The sequence below is a fragment of the Hypanus sabinus genome, unplaced genomic scaffold (assembly GCF_030144855.1).
Source record: "Hypanus sabinus isolate sHypSab1 unplaced genomic scaffold, sHypSab1.hap1 scaffold_249, whole genome shotgun sequence".
In the NCBI taxonomy this organism is placed as follows: Eukaryota; Metazoa; Chordata; class Chondrichthyes; order Myliobatiformes; family Dasyatidae; genus Hypanus; species Hypanus sabinus.
This window is the reverse complement of record NW_026780613.1, coordinates 1-22,497: the sequence shown is the minus strand read 5'-3', so window position 1 is coordinate 22,497 and position 22,497 is coordinate 1. Positions and strand designations below refer to the sequence as shown.

Below are 22,497 nucleotides of genomic sequence, written 5' to 3'. Positions count from 1 at the left end.
TGTTGAAAAGGGAATGGAAGGAAAAGGCAGATGTAAAGCGGAACTTTGCTGGCTATGCCAATGGTGGCATTGTGGCTTCAGCGTTGGACTTTGAGGCAAGAGGTCCCGAGTTCGAATCCAGCTGATTCCCTTGCACACTTTCATCTGTGCTGGGTTAGAGCTGGTGAACAAAACGACTCACCCAGCAGAAGGCAATGGCAAACTACTGCTGTAACTTGCCTTGTACATGATTTCCCAACACCACACAGTGGCGTTGAAGGAAATCCTTGGCTAACTGGAAAAAATTCCGTATGTGACATACCTTTAAAGTGGAACAGTATATTATCAGCAAGTTGGAGGAATAATGCATGTGATAAAGGGATAGAGTAGTGGTCACCAACCATTTTAAGCCCAAGATCCCCTACCTTGGCCTTAGTAAAATGCAAGATCAACCCAGATCAATTAGTTACACACATGCGCACCAGGGCAGAAAAGACCGGAAGTAAAGCCCCACAACCTGGAAGTAGCAATAATGTATAAACAATGGGGCACCCACCCTTTTTTTGCACCACAGAACGGTTTAATATTGACAATATTCTTGCGGACCGGCCGACGGGGGATGGGGTGGGTGGGGGTGTTAAACACGATGGGAATACAGCGATACTCGAAGCTGGTTCCTTATGTCCAGTCCATTCTGTAATTTACTTTTCATGGCTCCCGGCACTTAGCTCCTGTACCGCGCTGCTCAAGTTTTCTCCGCTGAAAAAGCTCAACACGTTTGCGTTTAAGTGCAGGGTGCTTGGACTTGGGGTACCGAAGCAGTTTTGAGGGCTTCATTGCCTCATTGGACAGCCTCCTGCCGGCCCGCCGCCAGATGCCTTGGCTTGGTTTGGTTGTTCGAGGGTCGGGTGAGAGGACAATGTCAGGACCGGAGGTCCCTGTGCCGGGGCCGCGGCAGTCACAGTCCGGAGAGAGTGACCGGCCGAGCAAGGAGTGTGACAGGGCACGTGCCCGCCCCCCCCTTGTAGGACCTATCAGCCGACAAAAGTTTGTTTCAGTAGATCACAGCACGGTAGCTGCTCTGATACCTATGAAACGCTGAGCCCGAATTAGGTCGTCTGCGAACATTTTAGCACTGGATTCCCCACGAACATTCAGTGTGCTAAACAGGTTTAGAAGCAGCACTCCAGGCCAGTAGTGACGGCACTTCCCACCGGCCACCCGAGGCCAACCGGTGATCTCTGGCACGAGGGTGCCACTGCGGTTCGGCGACTGATGACCTCGCATGCACTCAAGTTCAACAGTGGGCTGACAGGGAACGAGGAAAGGTGCAGCTGACTCAGGTTGTTTCCTCGCGGCCCAGTGGTTGGGGACACTGTGTAGTTACACGCATGTAGAAAGAATGGAACTGAAACCCCACAACCCGGAAACAATCTCTCAACAGTTTCTTTCTTCCTTTCTTTTTCCCGGGATCTACTGGCGAAGTCTCAAAGATAGACTAGTCGATCACAATCGACAGGTTGGCAATCACCAGTATAGAGGTAAGTACTGCAGAAGGAACACCAAAGGTTGGGAGACATTAAAAACAGAGCGTGAATGGGTGGATGGGCGCCGAAAACGACAGCAGGAGAAACACCGTACGCAAACCGAGGACAGCCTACATGGGAGAGAAAGGCAGGAACGTCAGTCTAAAGTTAGAACTGATAGGGAAACACGGGATCCCGAACCCGTGTCTGGCATATCGACCCTGTAGAGTTTTGTGGCCTGCTACAGCACTTTCTCAGGAGACCAAGCCTTTAATGATGGGAATCTGTCCCCCCAATTTAATGTCTTACTGCTTCAATGCTTACCAACTAAGTTAGCCCACGTCATTAACAAATAATATGGATTGGCCAGACAATGACCAAAATCGAATGCAACGAGCTTTGACGTATCATTGGAACACGACTTTCAAATGCCAATCAACCCCGAAGAGAACTAATATTACAGGTGAATGGAAACTGCCTCTGTCTGTCGATGGAGTAGCACTAATCCTGTGCTGCTCTTAGTTTTCTCTCCCGCTCACAGATTAAATTTTGAATTTCAAATTTTTAATTGCTGATTCTTGAAGGGGAGTGATATGTCTATGTCTATGAGAAGTGGGAAAAATCTGCATGAACCTACTGACAAAGGTAATGAAAAAGGAAAGACGCCGAAGGAAAGATCTGTTGAAATGCCATCATGGGCTGAAGATATTGTTTGGACACTGAAATCAATTCAAGATCAGAATAAGGCAATTAAAGATCAACTGGAAATGAATATAATGAAATGAACTTATTTCTGGGAAATCTTAAAGATATGGAAACTCAAGTTACTAATCATGAAGAGGAATTGAAGTCAACTAAGCAAAAACTGTCTGAAACTACAACCCGTTTGGAAAAATATCGTTAATAAGATTATTGATTTGCAAACTAAGTCTCGCAGAAACAACATATGAATCGTTGGATTGCAATATGGAGCTGAAAATGGAGACTTAATGATTTACTTTGCTAAGCTCTTTCATGATCTATTTCTGACTATTTCATCACAGCCACCTGCTATTGAAAGAGCACACAGGCTGTCCACTTCGAAATTTAAAGACTCAACCAGACCAAGATTTATTTTGGTTTGTTTTCATCACTTTAAAATTAAAGATCAAATAATGCGACAGGCAAGAAACAGAGTTTTCAGATTCAATGAGTCTGAGCTCCGTTTTTACGAAGATTATCCAAAAGAAGTAATGGAACAAAGAGCAAGATTTGCTTTGGTAATGAAACAAGCATATGATAAGAAACGATTTCCCTCTTTGAGTTACACGACAAGAATGAAAGTTTTTCCTCCTAATTCTTCCCCATGTACTTTCTTTGACCCAAAAGTCGAGCTGGATTTTGTCCAGGCTATACCTGTTACCATCACTAACGTTACTACCGAATGAACTATCTGTAAAGCTGTTTGATTATCTGTATATTACTCACACTACGAAAAGAAGATATATGAAGGCTATTTGGATATTTCATTGACAGATTAATAAAAGAAAAAAAAGAAAACCTGCTCATCATTATATCCTATCTGATTTTTTTTGGAAAGAAGATTTACGGATCAAGTTTGACTGTTTAAATGGTTAATTACATATTTGACTGAGAAAAGTGGATAAAAGGATTTGTTCCCTTTATCTAATATTTGGTTTGATTTTTTGTTGTTTCTTAAATTACTAACTGGTAGTTTTTTTTTCTACCAACAGGGTTTCATTTTATATATTTATCTGGGAGGGTTAAGTTACTATGATTTTACTAATTAATATTTTCATCAATTTAGTTCTGTTAAGTATACTATTAACTTTTTTAAATCTGTTTTATTATAGCGCCCTATAACTGAATTTAAAGTTTTCTTAGGGATTTAAAGCGAAACTTAAGATGGGGCTGGTTTTTCTCTCTAAGAGATTATATTATTTTGATTATTTTTCTGTTTAAAAAAATGATGGAATGTAAACACTCTCCTTTGTTGAGACTTTACTGTCTTTCTTGCAAGGTCATTTTATATATTTTATGTACTGGCTGGGGGGAGGCAGAGACGAGACCAACAGAGTGGCCCATGTCATTGCATCTATCTTAGTTCACTTGCTTTTTTTTCAGGCTTTTGGGAGGGCGGGTGGGTTTAGAGTTAGGAGTTTTTTCCCATTGGGTGGTTCCGGAGCATGCGTGTTTTCTATATGGCTTTATTCTTCATCACTGCCATCTTTGATAATCCCATAATGGTATGCGTTCTTCGCAAGTATAAAGTCAATTACAATAAAATTATAGTATGGCAGTTAAATGGATTAATGTAATAAGTTGGAATGTACGTGGTTGGAATCATCCTATTAAATGAAACAAAGACTTAAAATTATTAATCGATTCCAACCTGATATAATTTTTGTTCAGGAGACACATAGCAAGACAGGAGATCAAAATAGATTTTTTTGCTGGTGGAATGGAAAACAACTCCATGCTACCTCTCAGAGCAAAACTAAGGGTGTGTCTCTCTTTATTAAATCTAATATATTTACACAAGAGGAAATTGAATCAGATTCTAATGGTAGATTTTTAATAGTTAAAGGAGTGTTTGTAATAGAAAGGTTGTTTTGGTTAATTTGTATGGTCCTAATTTAGATGATCCTTCTTTTTTAAAAAGAATATTTGCTTTACTGCCAGATTTAAATGAGTATATGTTGTTAATGGGTGGGGATTTTAACTTTTGATTAAATCCTATGATTGATAAGAGCTCAACTAATCAACGACTTCCAAATCATTTTGCATCAGTTATTAACTCTTTTTTGACCGATTTTGGGTTGATCGAATTATGGGGACATTTACACCCTGATAACAGAGAATATTCTTTTTCTTTCCATGTTTATAAAGTATATTCAAGGATTGATTATATTATAGTTAATCCCCGTCTTTTGCCTAATGTTAAAAACTGTGAATATGATGCTATTGCTATACCTGATCATACGCCTTTGAGTTTGTCCTTTGAATTTGACAATGACATTTTTGGCCGTCCACCATGGCACATGTCTCAGACTTTATTGCAAAGCTCTGACGTTACCAGTTTTATCGAAAGCCACACAAAATAATTTCTTTCTTTTTGATGATATAGGAGGTATGTCTAAATTAATTATATTGGATACATTTAAAGCATTTTTACGTGGTCAGATTATTTCTTATTCAACTAAACTTAAAAAACAGGCTAAAGCAAAATTAGATAAAATTTCAAAACAAATTAAAGATTTAGATAATATCTATGTGACTTTCCCTAATATTGACATTTTAAAAAAGGGTGGAACTTCAATCATAATATAACCTATTATTAACGCATTCAATTGAGGGTTATCTACTTAAGTTAAAGAGCCAATTTTATATGTTTGGAGATAAAAATAATAAACTACTCGCATCTCAATTAAAATCAGCCGGAGCCAAGAGGCAAATTTTGAAAATTCGTAGAAAAGATGGTACCCTGGCTCGGCATTATGAAGAAAGTACCAAGATTTTTCAAGACTTTTATACTGAAGTTTATAAATTTCAATGTCCAGTAGACTCTTCTGAAATGAATGTGTTTTTTTTTTACGAACGATTGCTTTTCCTAAAGTTTCTGTTGAGGATCAAAAAACTCTGGATGCCTAAATTACTGAATCCAAAATTCATAAAGCTATTTTCTCAATGCAGTCTGGTAAGGCCCTGGGACTTGCCGGTTATCCTGTAGAATTTTATAAAAAATTTGGAAAATTGCTTTCTCCAGATATGTTGATGTTTAAAGAATCTTTTGTGAAAATTAATTTACCCTCTAATTTTTATGAAGCTTCTATTTCTTTAATTCTCAAAAAGGATAAAGATCCTTCTGATTGTCCCTCATACAGACCTATTTCGTTGTTGAAAGTTGATGCTAAGATTCACTTAAAGATAATGGCCAATCGGTTGGAGAGTATTTTGAGTAAAATCATTCTTAAAGATCGAACAGGCTTTATAAAGGGTCATTATTCTTTCTCAAATGTTCGGATATTATTTAACATTATATATTCACCTTCTTCTAAAACTCCACAATGCCTTATATCTTTGGATGCTGAAAAAGCATTTGATCGAATTGAATGGAAATATTTATTTAACGCTTTAGAAAAATTTGGTTTTGGTATTAATTTTAATAATTGGATTAAAATGATATATAAAGCTCCAATTGCTACTGTTGTCACTAATAACTGTAGGTCTCCTTTTTTCAGCTATCACGGGGGACAAGCCAAGGTTGTCCATTAAGTCCTTTGTTATTTAACTTAAGATTAGAGCCCCTTGCTATTGCTCTTTGTGAAGCCGAAAATATTCATGAGATTCTTGTGAATGAGACCATGCACACGATCTCTCTTTACACTGACGATTTATTGATATATATATCCAAGCCTGAATAATCTATTCCTGCTTTGGTAAAATTATATGACTAATTTGGAGACCTTTCAGGATATAAAATAAATTTTAGTAGAAGTGAATTCCGTTAAATGAATCTGTCACTATATATGATAATATTCCTTTTAAAGTTATGGATTCTTTTAGATATTTAGGTGCTATAATTACTAAAAATATCAGGATCTTTAAAAAGCCAATTTCCCTCCTTTAGTGGACTTTTTCAGATTTGTTTTTACAAGACTGTTTAATGTCTTTTTCACAGTTAATGGACAAATATGTTATCTCTAATACACATTTTTTCAGATATTTGCAGGCTGTGAATTTTTAACGTGATTTTTTACCAATTTACCCCTCAGCCTGCTCTTTAAATTTGGCTTATGCTATTTTTCAGTTTAGACCTTTTCAAAAACAATTAATAGCAATTGTTTATAAACAGTTAATGAATGCTCGCATGTCGCCAAATGATAGGGTTCAATGCACCTGGGAAGTACAACTTCAACATTCACTTTCAGATGATCAGTGGAGTAAAATTTATTATTTAGTCAATAATTCACCTATCTGTTAATGCCATATCTTAATTCAGTTTAAAATAGTACACAGGCCCCATATGTCCAAAGATAAATTGGCGCACATTTTTTCTAATATAAGCCCTATTTGTGAGAGATGTACTGAAGAAGTAGCTACTCTAACATCTGTTTTGGTCATGTGTAAGTTTAAACAATTTCTGGAGGGATGTGTTTGGAAAATTATCTAAGGTTATAGATGTGGATGTTCAACCTAATTCACTTACAGCAATTTTTGGGATTATTCCAGAAGAAGCAAGCAAAATGTCTGCTTCCGCCCAACAAAATGTTTATATTTATTTCAGAATATTCCAGTTTTTGTTTACTAAGAATTTTTTTGATCGGATTGATTCTATTATTCTATCTTTTATTTGGGATAATAAAAGACCAAGATTTAGTAAACGTCATTTGCAAAAGTTGAAAAAGGATGATGGTCTCACTTTGCCTAATCTATGAATGTATTATTGGGCTGTTAACCTGCGTTGTATGTCCTTTTGGTTTTATTGGGTTGATAGGAATGATCAGCCAATCTGGGTAGACCAGGAACTGAGAGCTGTGAAACAGTTTTATTTAACTTCGTTAGTAGGAGTTACTCTACCTATACAATTAGCTAAAGTTGCTAATATAAACCTATATCCTGTGGTTAAGCACTCTTTACAAATTTGGATTGAGTTCCGCAATTTTTTTTATCTTAAAGAAGTTAAACTTTGTAGTATAATTTATCGTAATTACTTTTTAATCCTTCTTGGAGTGTTCCAATTTTTTTTACTTTGGAAAAATAAAGGTATTAATTATTTTTTGGATTTATTTAAAGAAGGCAGATTGATGTCTTTTGAACAATTTGTCGATAAATATTCTCTCTTATATTCACATTTTTTACAATATCTTCAAGTTAGACATTTTTAACAAAATATTTAAGTAATTTTCCTTACATATTGGAGGCTGATTTGTTAGATACTATTATGAATATGAACCCCTTGTTGAAAGGTTCTATTGGAAGAATTTATAATTTATTATTGCAAAGGGATAAGCGTCCTTTACTTAAGATTAAACAGGATTGGGAGAAGGAACTCAATTTCCCTTTTATATGGAAGGATTGGACACGGATTCTGAAGCTGGTTAACTCTTCTTCGATCTGTACTTGGCATTCACTGATTCAATTAAAAATTGTACATCGTTACCATTTGATGAAGGAGAGACTTCCAAAAATATTTCCCAATGTTGACAAGTATTGTGATAGATGTAAAAATGAGATAGCCACACTGACACGTAAGTTCTGGTCATGTTCAATATTAAATCAGTTTTGGAAGTCAGTCTTTTCGACAATTTCTAAAGCACTCGGAATCAATTTACAACCTAATAAATTGACTATGCTTTTTGGAATAATTCCTCAAAATATCCATTGTATTTCTGTGTCTCACCAACATGCTTGTTACATTGACAGCTAGGAGGGCCACCTTGCTGAAATGGAAGGGTATATCAGCTCCTACTTTGTCACAATGGTTCCCTCAGGTGATGTTGCGTCTTGGAGAAAATTAGAAGTCGAACCTTTGTACCTTTAATTGATTTTGAGAAGAGATGGGGCTCATCTGCTCGTTATTATCATTTTAGTTAACTCCACGATCTAAATGTAATTTTTTTTATATATATCTTTTCTTTCTTTTTGGTGGTTTGATTTTTATTTTTGGAAGCTTATTTTATGACGCATGGCACCGGGGTTGTACCTCCAATGGGTTTCTTTTTAATTCACAAATTTTTCAATCCTTAAGATAATTTTTATGAGGCATTGTAAGTGTTGTTACTTCGATGCACTTGTGCTATTTTTAAATAATAATAATAAAAAGCTTTGAAAAGAATATTAAAGGTGAATATGTTCAGTGGGAAGAAGGATGTGAGTGGGCTACATCTGGGGACCAAGGGACAGGTGGGGACAACAACCCGTTTAGAAATTGACATGCAAGGATGCTTCCTACCATCAGTACCATCCCTCAGGAAGAGCCCAGTGTAATATTGACAGTTGCTGCTATTCCAGTTCCGTTCATGATTGATATAGGGGCAACTACAACCACTCTCAATTGGGAAATAGTATCGGAAAAGGGATTGCAGTTATCAGACACAACATTCACTCTGTCTGGGTTCGAAGACACGGAACGTACGTATTCACATAACCAGCCACTGGAGGTGGAATTCCACGGGAACCAGTGTGTGGTTTCATTTACAGTCAGCACCCAGCAGTCGGGGGTGTAATCCAGCAGGGTGAGACTTGTTCTGTCTGTTGGAAGTCGAGATTCTCTGCACAGGCAATAGTGTCACCCTGTGACAGGTAAACAACTGACAGCTTCCCCAATTTCCGACCCCCCTTGTTGTGGGCACCTTATCTGGACTCCACTGCGTTTGAACCCCTTCTGCCAGTGGTCGACCCCTACGTGACTCTGTGCTATGACCCTACGGGGTGCTCAGCTGAGGAAAGCCAATGTTATGCACCCCTCGAGGGACAGAAGTTCCCGGTCATGGTGATTGGAGAGGTTAAAGGAAAAGTGGGCAGTGCATTACTGGCCAAATTTCTGGATTTCCTTTGGTGACAGACAGAACTGGTGGTTCCCCATACCACTGTTAGTGTTTGCCCTGGGTTCAAGCCAAAGAGCCCAGAGTTCATTGCCTACACCCTGAGGAAACAAGCCTCCAGCACCGAGGGAGACTGGCAAGACTTGGCTGCGGTCCAACTCCGATACTGGAAGGAGTCTGAGGTGAAGGCGGGACATCTGGTGAGACACAATTTTAATATTGACCAATCCCAAGATGCTGTACCACATCTCTGAGCAAATTCAGGCCATGAAGTCGGTCACACCAACTGTCCCCCTGTCCAGGTCACTGTGAAGGAAGGACAAACATTCCCATCCATTCTGCAATATCCCCCTCTAGCCCAAAGCAATTTTATGAGGATGGAAACTCTTTTGTGGATCCAGCAGGGAAACGATATTCTGGCTATGCGATAGTGACAGACAGTGAAATTGTTCAGCAAGCTTCTTTTGAAGGATCTGACTCTGCCCAGAAGGCTGAGCTGTTTGCTCTGACTCGTGCCTGTATCCCAGCAACAGACAACAGTGGGAACGTTTACACAGACTCCCGTTATGCATTTGGAATTGTACATGACTATGGGGCTCTCTGGGAACATGGGTATTCCTGACTTCCTCTGGCCACCCCATTAGTAATGCCACCTTTGTAAACAACTTACTCACCGCTCTACAGCTACCTCGAGTTTTGGCTATTACGAAATGTGCGGCCCACACACGCATGTCCGACTGTGTCACTAAACACAATGCTCTAGCAGATCAGACAGTGAAAAGTGCGGCACAATCCTCAGTAGTTGCAGCCTCCTCGGGTTCCCATCAAACAACCCTCCATGACTCAAGCAGAACGGGTTTGCCGGACATGAGGGAGGTATGTAATTTTCAGGGGGACGCCTCGGAGGAAGAGCGCAAACTGTGGTTCCAGATGGGGGTGCCAGAAAGATGCTGATCTAGCTTTATGGATTACCCCAGCGGGACAGGTTTGTGTTCCTACACAGTTATTACCAATATTGGCTGATTATATACATGATTTACCACCCCTGGGCAAGGAGGGAATGGTTGGTAACCTGCACCCTGCACAGCGGGTACGAGTCCCTTGACAGGTGGACGTTTTTCTGTCTACAATTTGATTTTATTGAATTACCAATGGCCCACACTTTGTGGTGAAAGTAAACGAAGGGGTATGTAACGAACTAGCTATCAAGCAACAATTCCACTGTGTACACCACCCACGGGCCGCTAGCAGAGTGGAGAGAGCCAATGGCACTCTGAAGGGTAAATTGGCCAAACTAACGGTGGAGGCTGGACTCACTTGGTTGAAGGTCCGACCATTAGCCCTATTCCACAAAGGTTACCCCATAGGGGAAAGCGGGCCTGTCACCAGTTTAAAACATTCATGGTTGGCCCATGAGGATATCCTGGGGACCAAGACCTTGTGCACCATTGCTCCCAGAAAGCCTACCAGCAAAATTAGATATTGGAAGAGATGGGGAAATAAATATGCCAACTAACCAAAATTTTCCAAGCGTTACATTCACAGGTATGACAGGCTTACAAGGATGAGAACTACCCTGCAGAGAGGAGTGACTATCCCACCATAGAACCTGGGAATTTATCCTGATCAGGAACTGGGACTGAGGGAAAGTTGGACCTCGGTGGAGAGGACCATATGAAGTGTTACTGACCACTCCGACGGCTGTGAAACTGAAGGGGCAATACATTGAACAGACTGCAAAGATGTTACTGAAGGAACTAAGTAGAAGGACTCTCTCGGATTAAAGGAAATTGCATTGGTTGATAGTGGAGAGTGATGAACCTCTAGGTTTCTTGCCGTGGATTGTCATTTTAAGAGGTAGTGCCTGAGTGACGCCAGCTTTCTCGGGGAGGGAGGGGAGAGAGAGAGAGGGGAGGGGGAGAGGGGGGGAGAGAGAGGGGGGAGAGAGGGGGGGAGAGGGGGGAGGGGGAGAGAGGGGGAGAGAGAGGGAGAGAGAGGGAGAGAGAGAGAGAGAGAGAGAGAGAGAGAGAGAGAGAGAGAGAGAGAGAGAGAGAGAGAGAGAGAGAGAGAGAGAGAGAGAGAGAACGAACGAACGTGTGCTGGAAATATTTGACCACACAGCGTGTTTACACTTCCCAGTTTGTTTCATTGAATCAAGGATGATTCATCCATTGTATACCGAATGTGGGATTGTCACTTTGTTTGATCCAGTGGAGTGGATCTGTTGGTTTGGGAGTATCCTGTGAGGACCACTTGTGCTAACCCTTGCCTGGATGTGGTAATTCACTTGAAGAGGTATCCCTGTGACCAATCACTGTTGGTGATAATTCGTATAATCCAAATGGGAATTTGTTGGATTATTTCGAGGCTACCACTTCTGTTAACCCTTAGCTGTATTCGGGTGTGTTATGTGTGTAAAGGGGGTTTCTTCTTTTTTCTTTGTTACTGTTGGGAAAGGGTTTCTTTTTGTTAACTAGCAGGAATGCTAATTTACTGATAACGAGAATGGTATTCCTTTGTAAACCAAATGGGGATTAATGTTCTTTCTTCTGAGTCTGTAAGCTTTTGTTGACGGGCTTTTGGGCAGATCGGCGCGAGGGGGTCGAGAGAGAGGACGCAATTCTCTAAGCTGGGCGAGGATCGGACCCCAAAGGGGGGTCCGAGGCCGCGAGATTCTCCAAGGAGGGGGGGGGGATGAAGCTAGATGTGCTTGGTTGACCACTCGGAGGGTCCTGAGCTGTTTGGAGAGTCGAGGAGTTCGGAGGGTCCTGAGCTGTTTGGAGAGTCGAGGAGTTCGGAGGGGATCGAATGGTGGCCAGAAGACTTCAGAAATTGAGCTCCAACGGTTGTGCACGAAGCGGTTTGGACTTTGATAAGTTTGGTGCCTTTTCTTTAATTTTCTCTTCATATATACTGTATCGTTATTAATCACTTAGTTATAGTAACCTTTATAAATTGTACTCATTTAATCGCATATGGTGTACTGTCTGTTTGTGGGCGAGGCGGGGACATCGCACAGCATCCACACCAGCTGATTACCCAGTTTGGCGGGGCCGAAGTCTGCTCCCCCTAGACAAGAACGAGCTGAGCGAGCCTGAGGCGACCCAGGGTGTTACATTGTGGGGGCTCGTCCGGGATTGATTTCTGCGGAGGCTGTGTGATCACCCTATTTAAATTGTGTCTGCGGCGAAGAGCTGGTGTGCCTTTGTGGGTGTGCGATTGCTGGTTATCGCTGCGTGTGTGTTGTGTAGGGTGGCTGCTGTTGGTAGCAATTGTCGTTGTTCGAGTTCCGACTAGTGCTGACGAAATGGTGGTGGGACCATGGGTTGTCCGTACTGTTTGGAGATTGAGGAGTGACAGGTTGGGATGTTTCTGCAGTGGTGAGCTCCGCCCGGTTATTGGAATAATGTCCAGCCCTAAAGGGGCGGAGGCGTGGGCGGAGCGGACCTCTCAGTTGTTGGGTGAGTGGCAGTGCTTGGCTGAGGAAAAGCGACAGGGACGGGTTGAAAGTTTGAGTAGGCAGGCTGGTGACTTTGTTAGAACTGTCAGGCGCAATTACCTCGAAGTGACCACTGCCAGTTCTGGGAAAGTGTGGGAAAATGCGTGTGGTTCGACTGGAAATCAAATGCCGCAGCTGGGGGGCTTATTATATCTGTGGCAGGAGATTGGTGGGAAGTTTTTAGGGTATCCCTTTTTGCCTAGGGGGGCAGATAAATTGCTTGCGGTGCCAAGGGGATCTGTCAAGGGGATCAGTTGTTCCGTTGATTCGAGAGGTGTCGGGAAAAATGAGAGGAGGCCCAGTGGGGGAAAGGCTTGGGGTCTCTGGGGGAGCACGTTCCCAGCAAAGAACCAAGGAACTCCCGAAAGGAACAGACCCTATTCCTGAAGGCTTAGAGGGGCCATGCGCACAGGTGTTGTTACGGATGGATGGAAGTCAAGTTAAAGCCATCCTCGGCACCGGGGCACCTGTTAAGTTGCTGTACAGTTTGTTTCATAACCGTTATTGGAAACATTTACCCTTGACGACATTCAGGACACTGGAGATTCGGGGTACCAGTGCCGGTGATTATCCAGACGACAGTTGTTGGTCAGTGAAAATGGAGTTCTTAGAGGCAAATGTGGAGGAGACTGTGGTTCATGAATCATTAATGCTGATGTGTCCGGACCCTGTTGAGACGGGCAGTGTTTCTGTTCTAGAGAGAACCAATATCCTGCTGGTGTGCTTGGGGGCCTGCCCGGAGGAGGTGGGTGAGCGTTGTTTGGAGGCATTGTCGATGCACCCAGAGTTTCGAGCTGCTTGTGTGGATGTGTGTAGCAGCATTGGGCTGATTCCGAATTCAAACAAGAGCCAGTGGTGGTACGGCCTGGGGGACGTAGCTGAGGGTGAGACCCTCTTAGTGGACGCTGCGAAATACCACGAGGGAGCGGAGTTGACTGCTGAAGACACCTCGGAGAGAGAGAGGTTGCGGCGTCTGGCCCCTGAAGCCGTGGAAGACGTAGCGTGTGTGTGGATTATATTGCATTGAAGAGGCGCACTGTCAGTGACCAGAATATGGCCCTGAGGGCTGGAGAGGCGATGGCCTGTCTGAGTGGTGCGAAATGGTTAAGGTGCTGGATCTGAGGAGTGGATGTTGCCAGATCCTGATGAGTGGGGCCAACAAGGAGAAGACGGCCGTTATAAATTCCCTAGGAGTCTTCGGGTCCGAAAAGATGCCACAGGGCATATCTGGAGCCCTTGCAACCTTCCTGCGGGGCAGGTGGAAGACCATAGGGGACGTGGAGGCGTTTGGAGTTTTGGTGTGTGTGGATGATCTCTTGGTGTTTGGATTTGCCTCAGGAGAAATTGAAGTGAGGTCGTTGCAGGAGCAGCTGAGAACTACCGAGTTAAAGTGTTTTCGGGACACGTGCGAAGGTCGTAGCTCGTAAGTTACTGTCTCTAGGGAATCAAGTTTGAAATGAAGATGGAGAGACTGGAGAAAGTGATCTGGAACCTTTCGGAAGACTTACAAGTTGGAGAGAATGAAGAAAGTTGTCTGGCTGAGTGTAATAGCAAACTGAGAACCCGGAGAGGGGAGTTTGCGGAGGTGAAGAAATTACAGACGAATCTCAGAAGAGAGAAGCGGAAGCTTGAAGGGAACCTGAAGATGACTGTCGACAGTTCAAATGAAGTGCAAAATCTGAAAGTTGATCTGGAAGAAGTCATGAGGAAGAAAAAGCTGGAGAGAAGTGCAGTGAATACTGAACAGGAGGCTGAAGAGACTGCAGGAGCAGTGCAGGCCACGTGTTTCCGTTTGGAGATGATCAAACAGCAGCTACCGATCACAGGAATGAGGAAGAATACAGATTCGATGGATGATGTGCTGGATGTGTGGTACATGCTGCCTTTTGCTGACTTTCCCTCGATTGAGGAAGAGACCTTTGGCCCTTCTCCCATTGAGTCAGGTGTAGCGGGGAGGGTTAGCTGTGTGCAGTGTGGGGCATAAGTGAGAGGTTGAGAGAGGAGTTGGTAGTGGGCCCAAGGTATTCCCAGTTGTGTCCGAGCCTGAAGGGTTTAGGTGAGGGGGTACGGAGGCCTCAGAAGGGTTAGGGAACTCCCAGATAGTTGGCCTAAGTAGCGCCTGAGGAACAGGGCATGAGGGTTACTGTGTGGGGAGGAGATGTCACTGTTTGTGCTTGGGTTACGGTGTGTTGGCAGAAAAGGTGGCGAGTTATTTAGTAGTCATGAGGACATGACTTTTATTTGGTGGAGGGAGAGTGTAAAGGGGGTTTCTTCTTTTTTCTTTGTTACTGTTGGGAAAGGGTTTCTTTTTGTTAACTAGCAGGAATGCTAATTTACTGATAACAAGAATGGTATTTGTGCTGTCTTTACGACAGTTATTTAGTTTATAATATTTTCGCTTAGTAATTCATTCAATAGTATTTTCTAGTTAGAATTAGAAGTGTTTAAAGTGTATTCATTGCATGTAAAATATATCGGCATGCGATGACGTCACATCCGGTTTCGCCGCGTCTTGTGGGAAAACACCGGTTTAAAATTAGCGCGAGGGTGGGGGCTTTCCACGAGGCTCACCTGAGCACAAGCAGTTTTGCAGGCATGAGAAATCACAGTGAGAGCAACGCTGTAAGTTAATAGATAATCGATATATTGAACTAAGATATTAATGCTGATCCTGTTAGAGGTAACGTCGGTAGATAATGTTTATGCTTTCGTTAGTTAAAGAGTCGCGGATAGTTTGCATGGAAGTGTATTTAAAGTAGACAATGGAGCAGGTAAACTCTCCCTGTATACTGCACCTTAGTGTAATGTAGTTATAGTCACCTTTGCAAGTATTTACACTTGAAATGTGATATTAAGGAAGGAACAAATACTGTATCAATCTTGTATTGTTTTATCAACAGTTTTCACCATATGTTAATGTGAAGAGTGAACAGTAAATGGTTAATCTTACTGCGATCTGGTTCTTATTAACTGTGGTTTATCCGGACGTTAAATTCGGCGTTTCGTTACACCCGAAGGAGAACGTGACAGTGAAAAAGCGGCATTATCAGGTGTTTCAAGTGCTGCAATGTCAGCTCGATCCGGGATCAAGTCGATGGCGCCCAGCGACAAGGGCAGTAGAACGACATCAAGTAAGTCCACACAGGCAAGAGCCAAGGCAGAAGCCGCCAAGGTGCGACTGCATTACGCCAAACAAGAGGCAGTTTTGAAAATGAAACTGGCCACCAAAGAAGCCGAAAGGGCCGCCAGACAAAGAGAAGAGGCTGCCAGAGAAGCCGAAATCCAGAAAGAAAGGGCTGCCAGAGAAGCCGAAATCCAGAAAGAAGAGGCTGCCAGACAAAGAGAACAGGCCGCCAGAGAAGCCGAAACCCAGTTGGAAATGACAAAAATATCGACAGAGTTGCATGTGCTGCAGCTAGAAGGAGAAGGAGAAGCTGCCAGGGTGGAAGCAGAGTACATAGAAGAAGCTGAAGGGTCGCGTGATCTGACCGAAACAAGCTCTGCTTTGGAAAGGACCAGACTGGAACGCACGAGCGACTATGTACAATATCAAGCAGACAGGCAGGCTCGTCTCCCCTCTCCATACCTATTCGATAACTTCCCCAGCTACGAGGAAGAGAATTTACCCTCGCGGCCCCGCGATGAAGTCAAGAATGAAAGAGCTGACAACCGATATACTTTGACACCAAAGTTACAAAGTTCGATGCGAAGAGACGCGGAGGTTGAATCCAGGATGGCAAATTCCATGAGAAACGTGCGTTCTCAGTCATATGGGCGCCAACGCACTTCTCCAGCCCGCATGCCGCTTGCAGCCGATCCCACGCTGCAGTATTTAGCACGACGGGATCTCGTCACTTCGGGACTGTACCAGTTTGACGATAAACCCGAAAATTACCGTGCTTGGCTCTCCACATTCACCAACGTGATTGACGGGGTCCAGCTCAGTGCAACCCAAAGGTTGGACCTTATGGCGAAATGGCTGGGGAAAGAATCACGCGACCAGGTGAGACGCATGCGTTCAGTGTACATCAACAAACCTGAGCTAGCCTTAAGCGAAGCGTGGGAGAGACTTTGGGAGAGATATGGGTCCCCCGACATTATTGAAGGGGCGCTATATCGACGTCTGGAAAACTTTCCTAAGGTGTCAGCCAAAGATCACTTTAAGTTAAGAGAATTCGGAGATTTACTCATGGAGATCCGAGGCGCCAAAGAAGATGGCTATTCAGCTGGTTTAGTATTCCTAGATACTCCATCCGGGATTAGACCAATTGTGGACAAACGTCCATTTGGGCTGCAGGACAAGTGGCTGACTGTTGCCTCAGAGTACAAGGAAGACCACGATGGTCGATTTCCTCCCTTTGAGCTCCTCACTAGGTTTGTGTGCAAGGAGGCGAAGAGGCGAAACGACCCTAGCCTTGTAGGTCCAGGAAGCAGTTCGATTTACACCAAGCCAGGCAGATCCGTTTCGAATGTTTTCAACATTGATAAACCCGTGTCAGTGCTCAAGACCGAAGCCCTTACGACTAACAACGACCCTGGCAAGTATTGTCCATTGCATAACAAACCTCACCCCCTGAAAGCATGCAGAATGTTTAGGGAAAAACCCCTTGAAGAGAGGACGGCTCTTCTCAAGGAGAAAAGAATATGTTTTAGATGCTGTTCCTCAACCTCTCACCTCGCCAGAGAGTGTACGATCGCCGTGAAGTGTCCGGAATGTGGCAGCCCAGATCACGTCGAGGCCATGCATCCCGACCTGTCACCGCAAACCGAGAGTACTCCTTCACCCCCACAACGGGACGGCGGGGAGGGAGAGGCTCACTCTAGGTCAATAGCTGTCAGCACGAACTGTACAGAAGTTTGCGGTCAAGCTCAGTCGAGTCGTTCTTGTTCCAAGATCTGCCTCACTAAGGTGTACCCTAAAGGAGCCAAAGACAAGGCCATCAAAGCCTATGTGATTCTGGACGATCAGAGCAATCGTTCACTAGTCAGTCCAGAGTTCTTTAAATTGTTCAACATTGAGAGTGAGCGGTTCCCATACTACCTCAAAACTTGCTCAGGCAACATGGAAACCCAAGGAAGGAAGGCAGAAGGCATCCAGATCGAGTCCCTGGATGGTAAAGTCGTCATCTGTCTCCCTCCGCTCTTAGAGTGCAACGAAATCATGAATAACCGCGCTGGGATCCCGACACCAAGTGCGGTGCTACACCAGCCGCATCTCCACCACATCGCCAAACACATCCCAGAACTGGATCCGAAAGCGGAAATACTCCTGCTATTAGGAAGAGATGTTATCCAGGTACACAAGGTTAGGCAGCAGATCAATGGACCACTCAACGCCCCCTTCGCGCAACGTCTGGATCTGGGCTGGGTGGTGATAGGAGAGGTGTGTCTCGGTGACGTACACAAACCGATAGTTAACACACTCAAGACCAATGTGCTAGAGAGTGGCCGCCATTCAATCTTTCAACCCTGCCCGAGTGTCCCGTGCATCAAGGAAGCACAACAAGGCGTTAACAAGCGCGAGGCAAGCGACGAGTCGCTGGGCCAGTCAGTCTTCGCTCTAACGAAGTATGACAACAAACTTGCACAATCAGCTCAAGATACCATTTCTTTAAAAACCAAAGACACCAAGGTCTTCAGAGATGAAGCAAATAATGGGGTTGCCCCATTGCCAATCAGAGAACCACGCCAGCGCTCACCAGATAACAAAGAGCAGGCAGTCAAACGGTTCACGTCCTTACGGAAAACCCGGAAAAGGAAACCCGAGATGCAGCAACGCACCCGATTGGCCCACGAGGTACTGTGCACCCTAATGGCAGAGGTCACAGCCATTATAAACGCACAATCATTCCTACCTGTGTCTTCTGACCCAGAAAACCCCTTTATACTTTCGCCATCAACGCTCCTTACGCAGAAGGCAGGAGCACCTCCTCCACCAGGAGACTTCTCAGACAAGGATTTGTACACAAAGCAATGGAGACAAGTCCAGGCTCTGGCAAATCAGTTTTGGTCTCGCTGGAGACAAAAATATCTACCTTTGTTGCAACAGAGACAAAAGTGGACAGAACCCCGCAGGAATCTTCAAGTTGGAAACTTAGTCCTGCTCAGGGACAAGCAAGTCGCTCGCAACAGCAGGCCAATGGCCAGAATCACTGCTACATTCCCTAGCGGGGATGGACATGTCAGGAAGATCGAATTGAAGACTACCGACCAAGGCGATGTGAAAATTTACCAAGGGCCAGTTACAGAAGTTATTCTACTTCTACCCAATGACTGATTAAGAGACTAAGTTTTGTACTCTGCTCATTGTGACCTTACGAAGGTCAAGCGGGGAGTGTGCTGTCTTTACGACAGTTATTTAGTTTATAATATTTTCGCTTAGTAATTCATTCAATAGTATTTTCTAGTTAGAATTAGAAGTGTTTAAAGTGTATTCATTGCATGTAAAATATATCGGCATGCGATGACGTCACATCCGGTTTCGCCGCGTCTTGTGGGAAAACACCGGTTTAAAATTAGCGCGAGGGTGGGGGCTTTCCACGAGGCTCACCTGAGCACAAGCAGTTTTGCAGGCATGAGAAATCACAGTGAGAGCAACGCTGTAAGTTAATAGATAATTGATATATTGAACTAAGATATTAATGCTGATCCTGTTAGAGGTAACGTCGGTAGATAATGTTTATGCTTTCGTTAGTTAAAGAGTCGCGGATAGTTTGCATGGAAGTGTATTTAAAGTAGTCAATGGAGCAGGTAAACTCTCCCTGTATACTGCACCTTAGTGTAATGTAGTTATAGTCACCTTTGCAAGTATTTACACTTGAAATGTGATATTAAGGAAGGAACAAATACTGTATCAATCTTGTATTGTTTTATCAACAGTTTTCACCATATGTTAATGTGAAGAGTGAACAGTAAATGGTTAATCTTACTGCGATCTGGTTCTTATTAACTGTGGTTTATCCGGACGTTAAATTCGGCGTTTCGTTACACCCGAAGGAGAACGTGACAGTATTCATTTGTAAACCAAATGGGGATTAATGTTCTTTCTTCTGAGTCTGTAAGCTTTTGTTGACGGGCTTTTGGGCAGATCGGCGCGAGGGGTTCGAGAGAGAGGACGCAATGCTCTAAGCTGGGCGAGGATCGGACCTCAAAGGGGGGTCCGAGGCCGGGAGATTCTCCAAGGAGGGTGGGGGATGAAGCTAGATGTGCTTGGTTGACCACTCGGATGGTCCTGAGCTGTTTGGAGAGTCGAGGAGTTCGGAGGGGATCGAATGGTGGCCAGAAGACTTCAGAAATTGAGCTCCAATGGCTGTGCACGAAGTGGTTTGGACTTTGATAAGTTTGGCGTCTTTTCTTTAATTTTCTCTTCATATATACTGTATCGTTATTAATCACTTAGTTATAGTAACCTTTATAAATTGTACTCATTTAATCGCATATGGTGTACTGTCTGTTTGTGGGCGAGGCGGGGACATCACACAGCATCCACACCAGCTGATTACCCAGTTTGGCGGGGCCAAAGGCTGCTCCCCCTAGACAAGAACGAGCTGAGCGAGCCTGAGGCGACCCAGGGTGTTACATGTGGTAAACACTTGTGAGAAGGGATATTCTGTGGAAATCACTGTCGGTAATACTTTGTGTGTTGGATCTGGATTGGGAGTACCTTGCAGAATCTACCTGTGCGTTAACCCTTGCTTGGGTGGTCATACCCTTTGAAGACTTAACCCTGTGATAAGCTAATTTTGGTGATATTTCGTATGTGGATTTAGAACAACAATGGATAAGACCTACAGCGACATTATCCTGTTTTACCACTGTGAAATTTGTGGAATTCAATGTAGTTGCCTTCTCTCGACATTCACCTTGGATTAAAAATATCTCTCTCGTCATTTATTCCATGGCTTAACTGAACTTTTATGCTTCACCATCTCAAGACTTTGAGCTTGGTATTCCCTGAGCTCAGTGGTTTGGTTATGTACTCATAACACCTTTAACTTTAGATTATTTTGCTTAAGTTGTTATACAAGTAGATACTAATAAAGACAGCGCTTTTAACATCAAAACTAGACTCCAGGTGTTGTCTATAGCTGCTGGTTCATTTAAACCATTACGGTTGCGTAACAGTGGTGTTTGTGTTTATGTCTTTGAGAGGGCTCACCCCAGCATCCAGTTAAGATTTTTCTGTCTCTGTCACACTTATGCCAAATGGGTAGAACTAGCGGCCCTGACATTCACAGTGTTTTGACAGATGTATCTCAGGCCCCCACCAAACAGAACTTCCTACACTGGGAAACATGCTTCCTGGCCATAACTGCAGGTGCCCAGCAGTGGAGAGGAATAACTGAGACTGAGCGATCTTTGATGATAGTTTTTCTCTCCTATGGAGTAGCCGGGAATTCATGAGAGATAATAAATTTGGCTACAGCACTTGAGGAGCTGGCCACAACACTGCAGGGGCCCTGACAGAAACACAGGCCCAAGTAACAGAAATACCCACTGAAAAGATTGCAATCTGGCAAACAGTCGTACAGAATCTTATGGCTTTAGATTTTATCCCAGCTGAGAAGGGGGAACCTGTGCTATTATTGACACAGAATGCTGCACCTTTATCCCTGATGTGTCTAATAACACTACATCTCTCTCCGAGCACACTGCCTAGGAGATTGACAGCATCAAGAAAGTAGGGCAGGATTTACACGGGTTCACGGAAGGGTCGAAATGGTGATCTTCAAAGGCCTGTTTGTAATATGTGGGGCATGATATTGCATTATGTCCTAATAGTTGTACATATCATTGTTATAGTTACTGTTGAATGCAGTTTTTCTCACTGAGAAGTCAAAGCTGTACTTGGTTGCTTTCTCTGTAAAAAATTACTGTTTTGTTGCTCATGTAATGATCAAAAAGGAGGGAATGATGAATTATGGTTTAACACTTCATTAAAAAATAGCAGCCTGTTTTTCTGAAAGAAACTGCTGATGATCAATAGATGTACTAAGCCATGCTGAGCCATATTTCTTCTTCAGGGTAGCTAGCTACGGTTTCAGGATGATTATCTCCTTGTGTGTTCATGCGCAGAGATAGGACAGCGTCAGTCTGTTCTGCGTGTGTAAGCCATTATGACTATTTTGTCATTTGTCTTTAGGGGGTCCAGCCTGTCATGTAGTAAATAACTTTGGTTCCAGCCTGTCTTGTGTGCGGAGTATCTGGATGGATATATCTGTGGTGAAGGGGAATTGTTAGTCAGTTAGTGGATTGGGTGGGAATTCCTGTTGGAGTGGCTAACTGAGTAAGCCCCGGGTACTTAGAATAAAGAGTTTGTACTAATACAGTCTCTGAGTGACTCTCTCCGGATTTGACTTCCACAGAATGGGATTGGTTTCAAACGGCTGGGCTGCTGGAAGAACAGTACCAGACCTGCAATGATTGCAACTGGGTCTGACAGAGGCATAATTGGTTCTTCAGTCTCACTCCAGCTGTTTCCTACCTTCTCTTGTACAGGTATGTAATGTCTAAAGGACCAGTGTTTGAATGAATGAGACTCACACAACTTTCTCCTGACTGAATCACTGGAATCTCAGAGTCAGATGGGTCCTCTCCAGTTGATGCTCTCAATCCTCGGGCTGGTTCACATGTTGCTGTTCCCTTGTCTTCAGTCGTGGGTTTTCTTCCAATAAATCTCTCACTGCAGGTCTAACGTTAACATGAAAGATAATGAAGCACATTAACAATAAAAAGCAGAACCAAACATTTCTGCTTAATGTTACTAAGAACAAAACTCACTGAAATTTAAACGTTGAAGGCAGATATAATGATCTCAGTGAAGAATCTTTTATTGTCCCTCACATGATACAAAAGAATATGGGATAAGAAGGAGCCATCATTCAGTCATGGTAAGACATAAGGTACAGAATTAGGTGATTTGATCCATCTGGTCTGTCCCACCATT

The 22,497-nt window shown here is 43.4% G+C and overlaps 1 protein-coding gene across 1 annotated transcript; it reads left to right on the top strand.

The window, feature by feature from the left end:
* The first annotated feature begins 14,916 nt into the window (after positions 1 to 14,916).
* On the top strand, positions 14,917 to 19,448 carry LOC132388013 (uncharacterized). The gene is made up of 2 exons (XM_059960347.1): positions 14,917 to 15,173; positions 15,452 to 19,448. Exon 2 carries the CDS (start codon positions 15,619 to 15,621, stop codon positions 18,826 to 18,828), a length of 3,210 nt encoding a protein of 1,069 aa, XP_059816330.1. The 5' UTR covers positions 14,917 to 15,173; positions 15,452 to 15,618; the 3' UTR covers positions 18,829 to 19,448.
* The last annotated feature ends 3,049 nt before the right edge of the window (positions 19,449 to 22,497 follow it).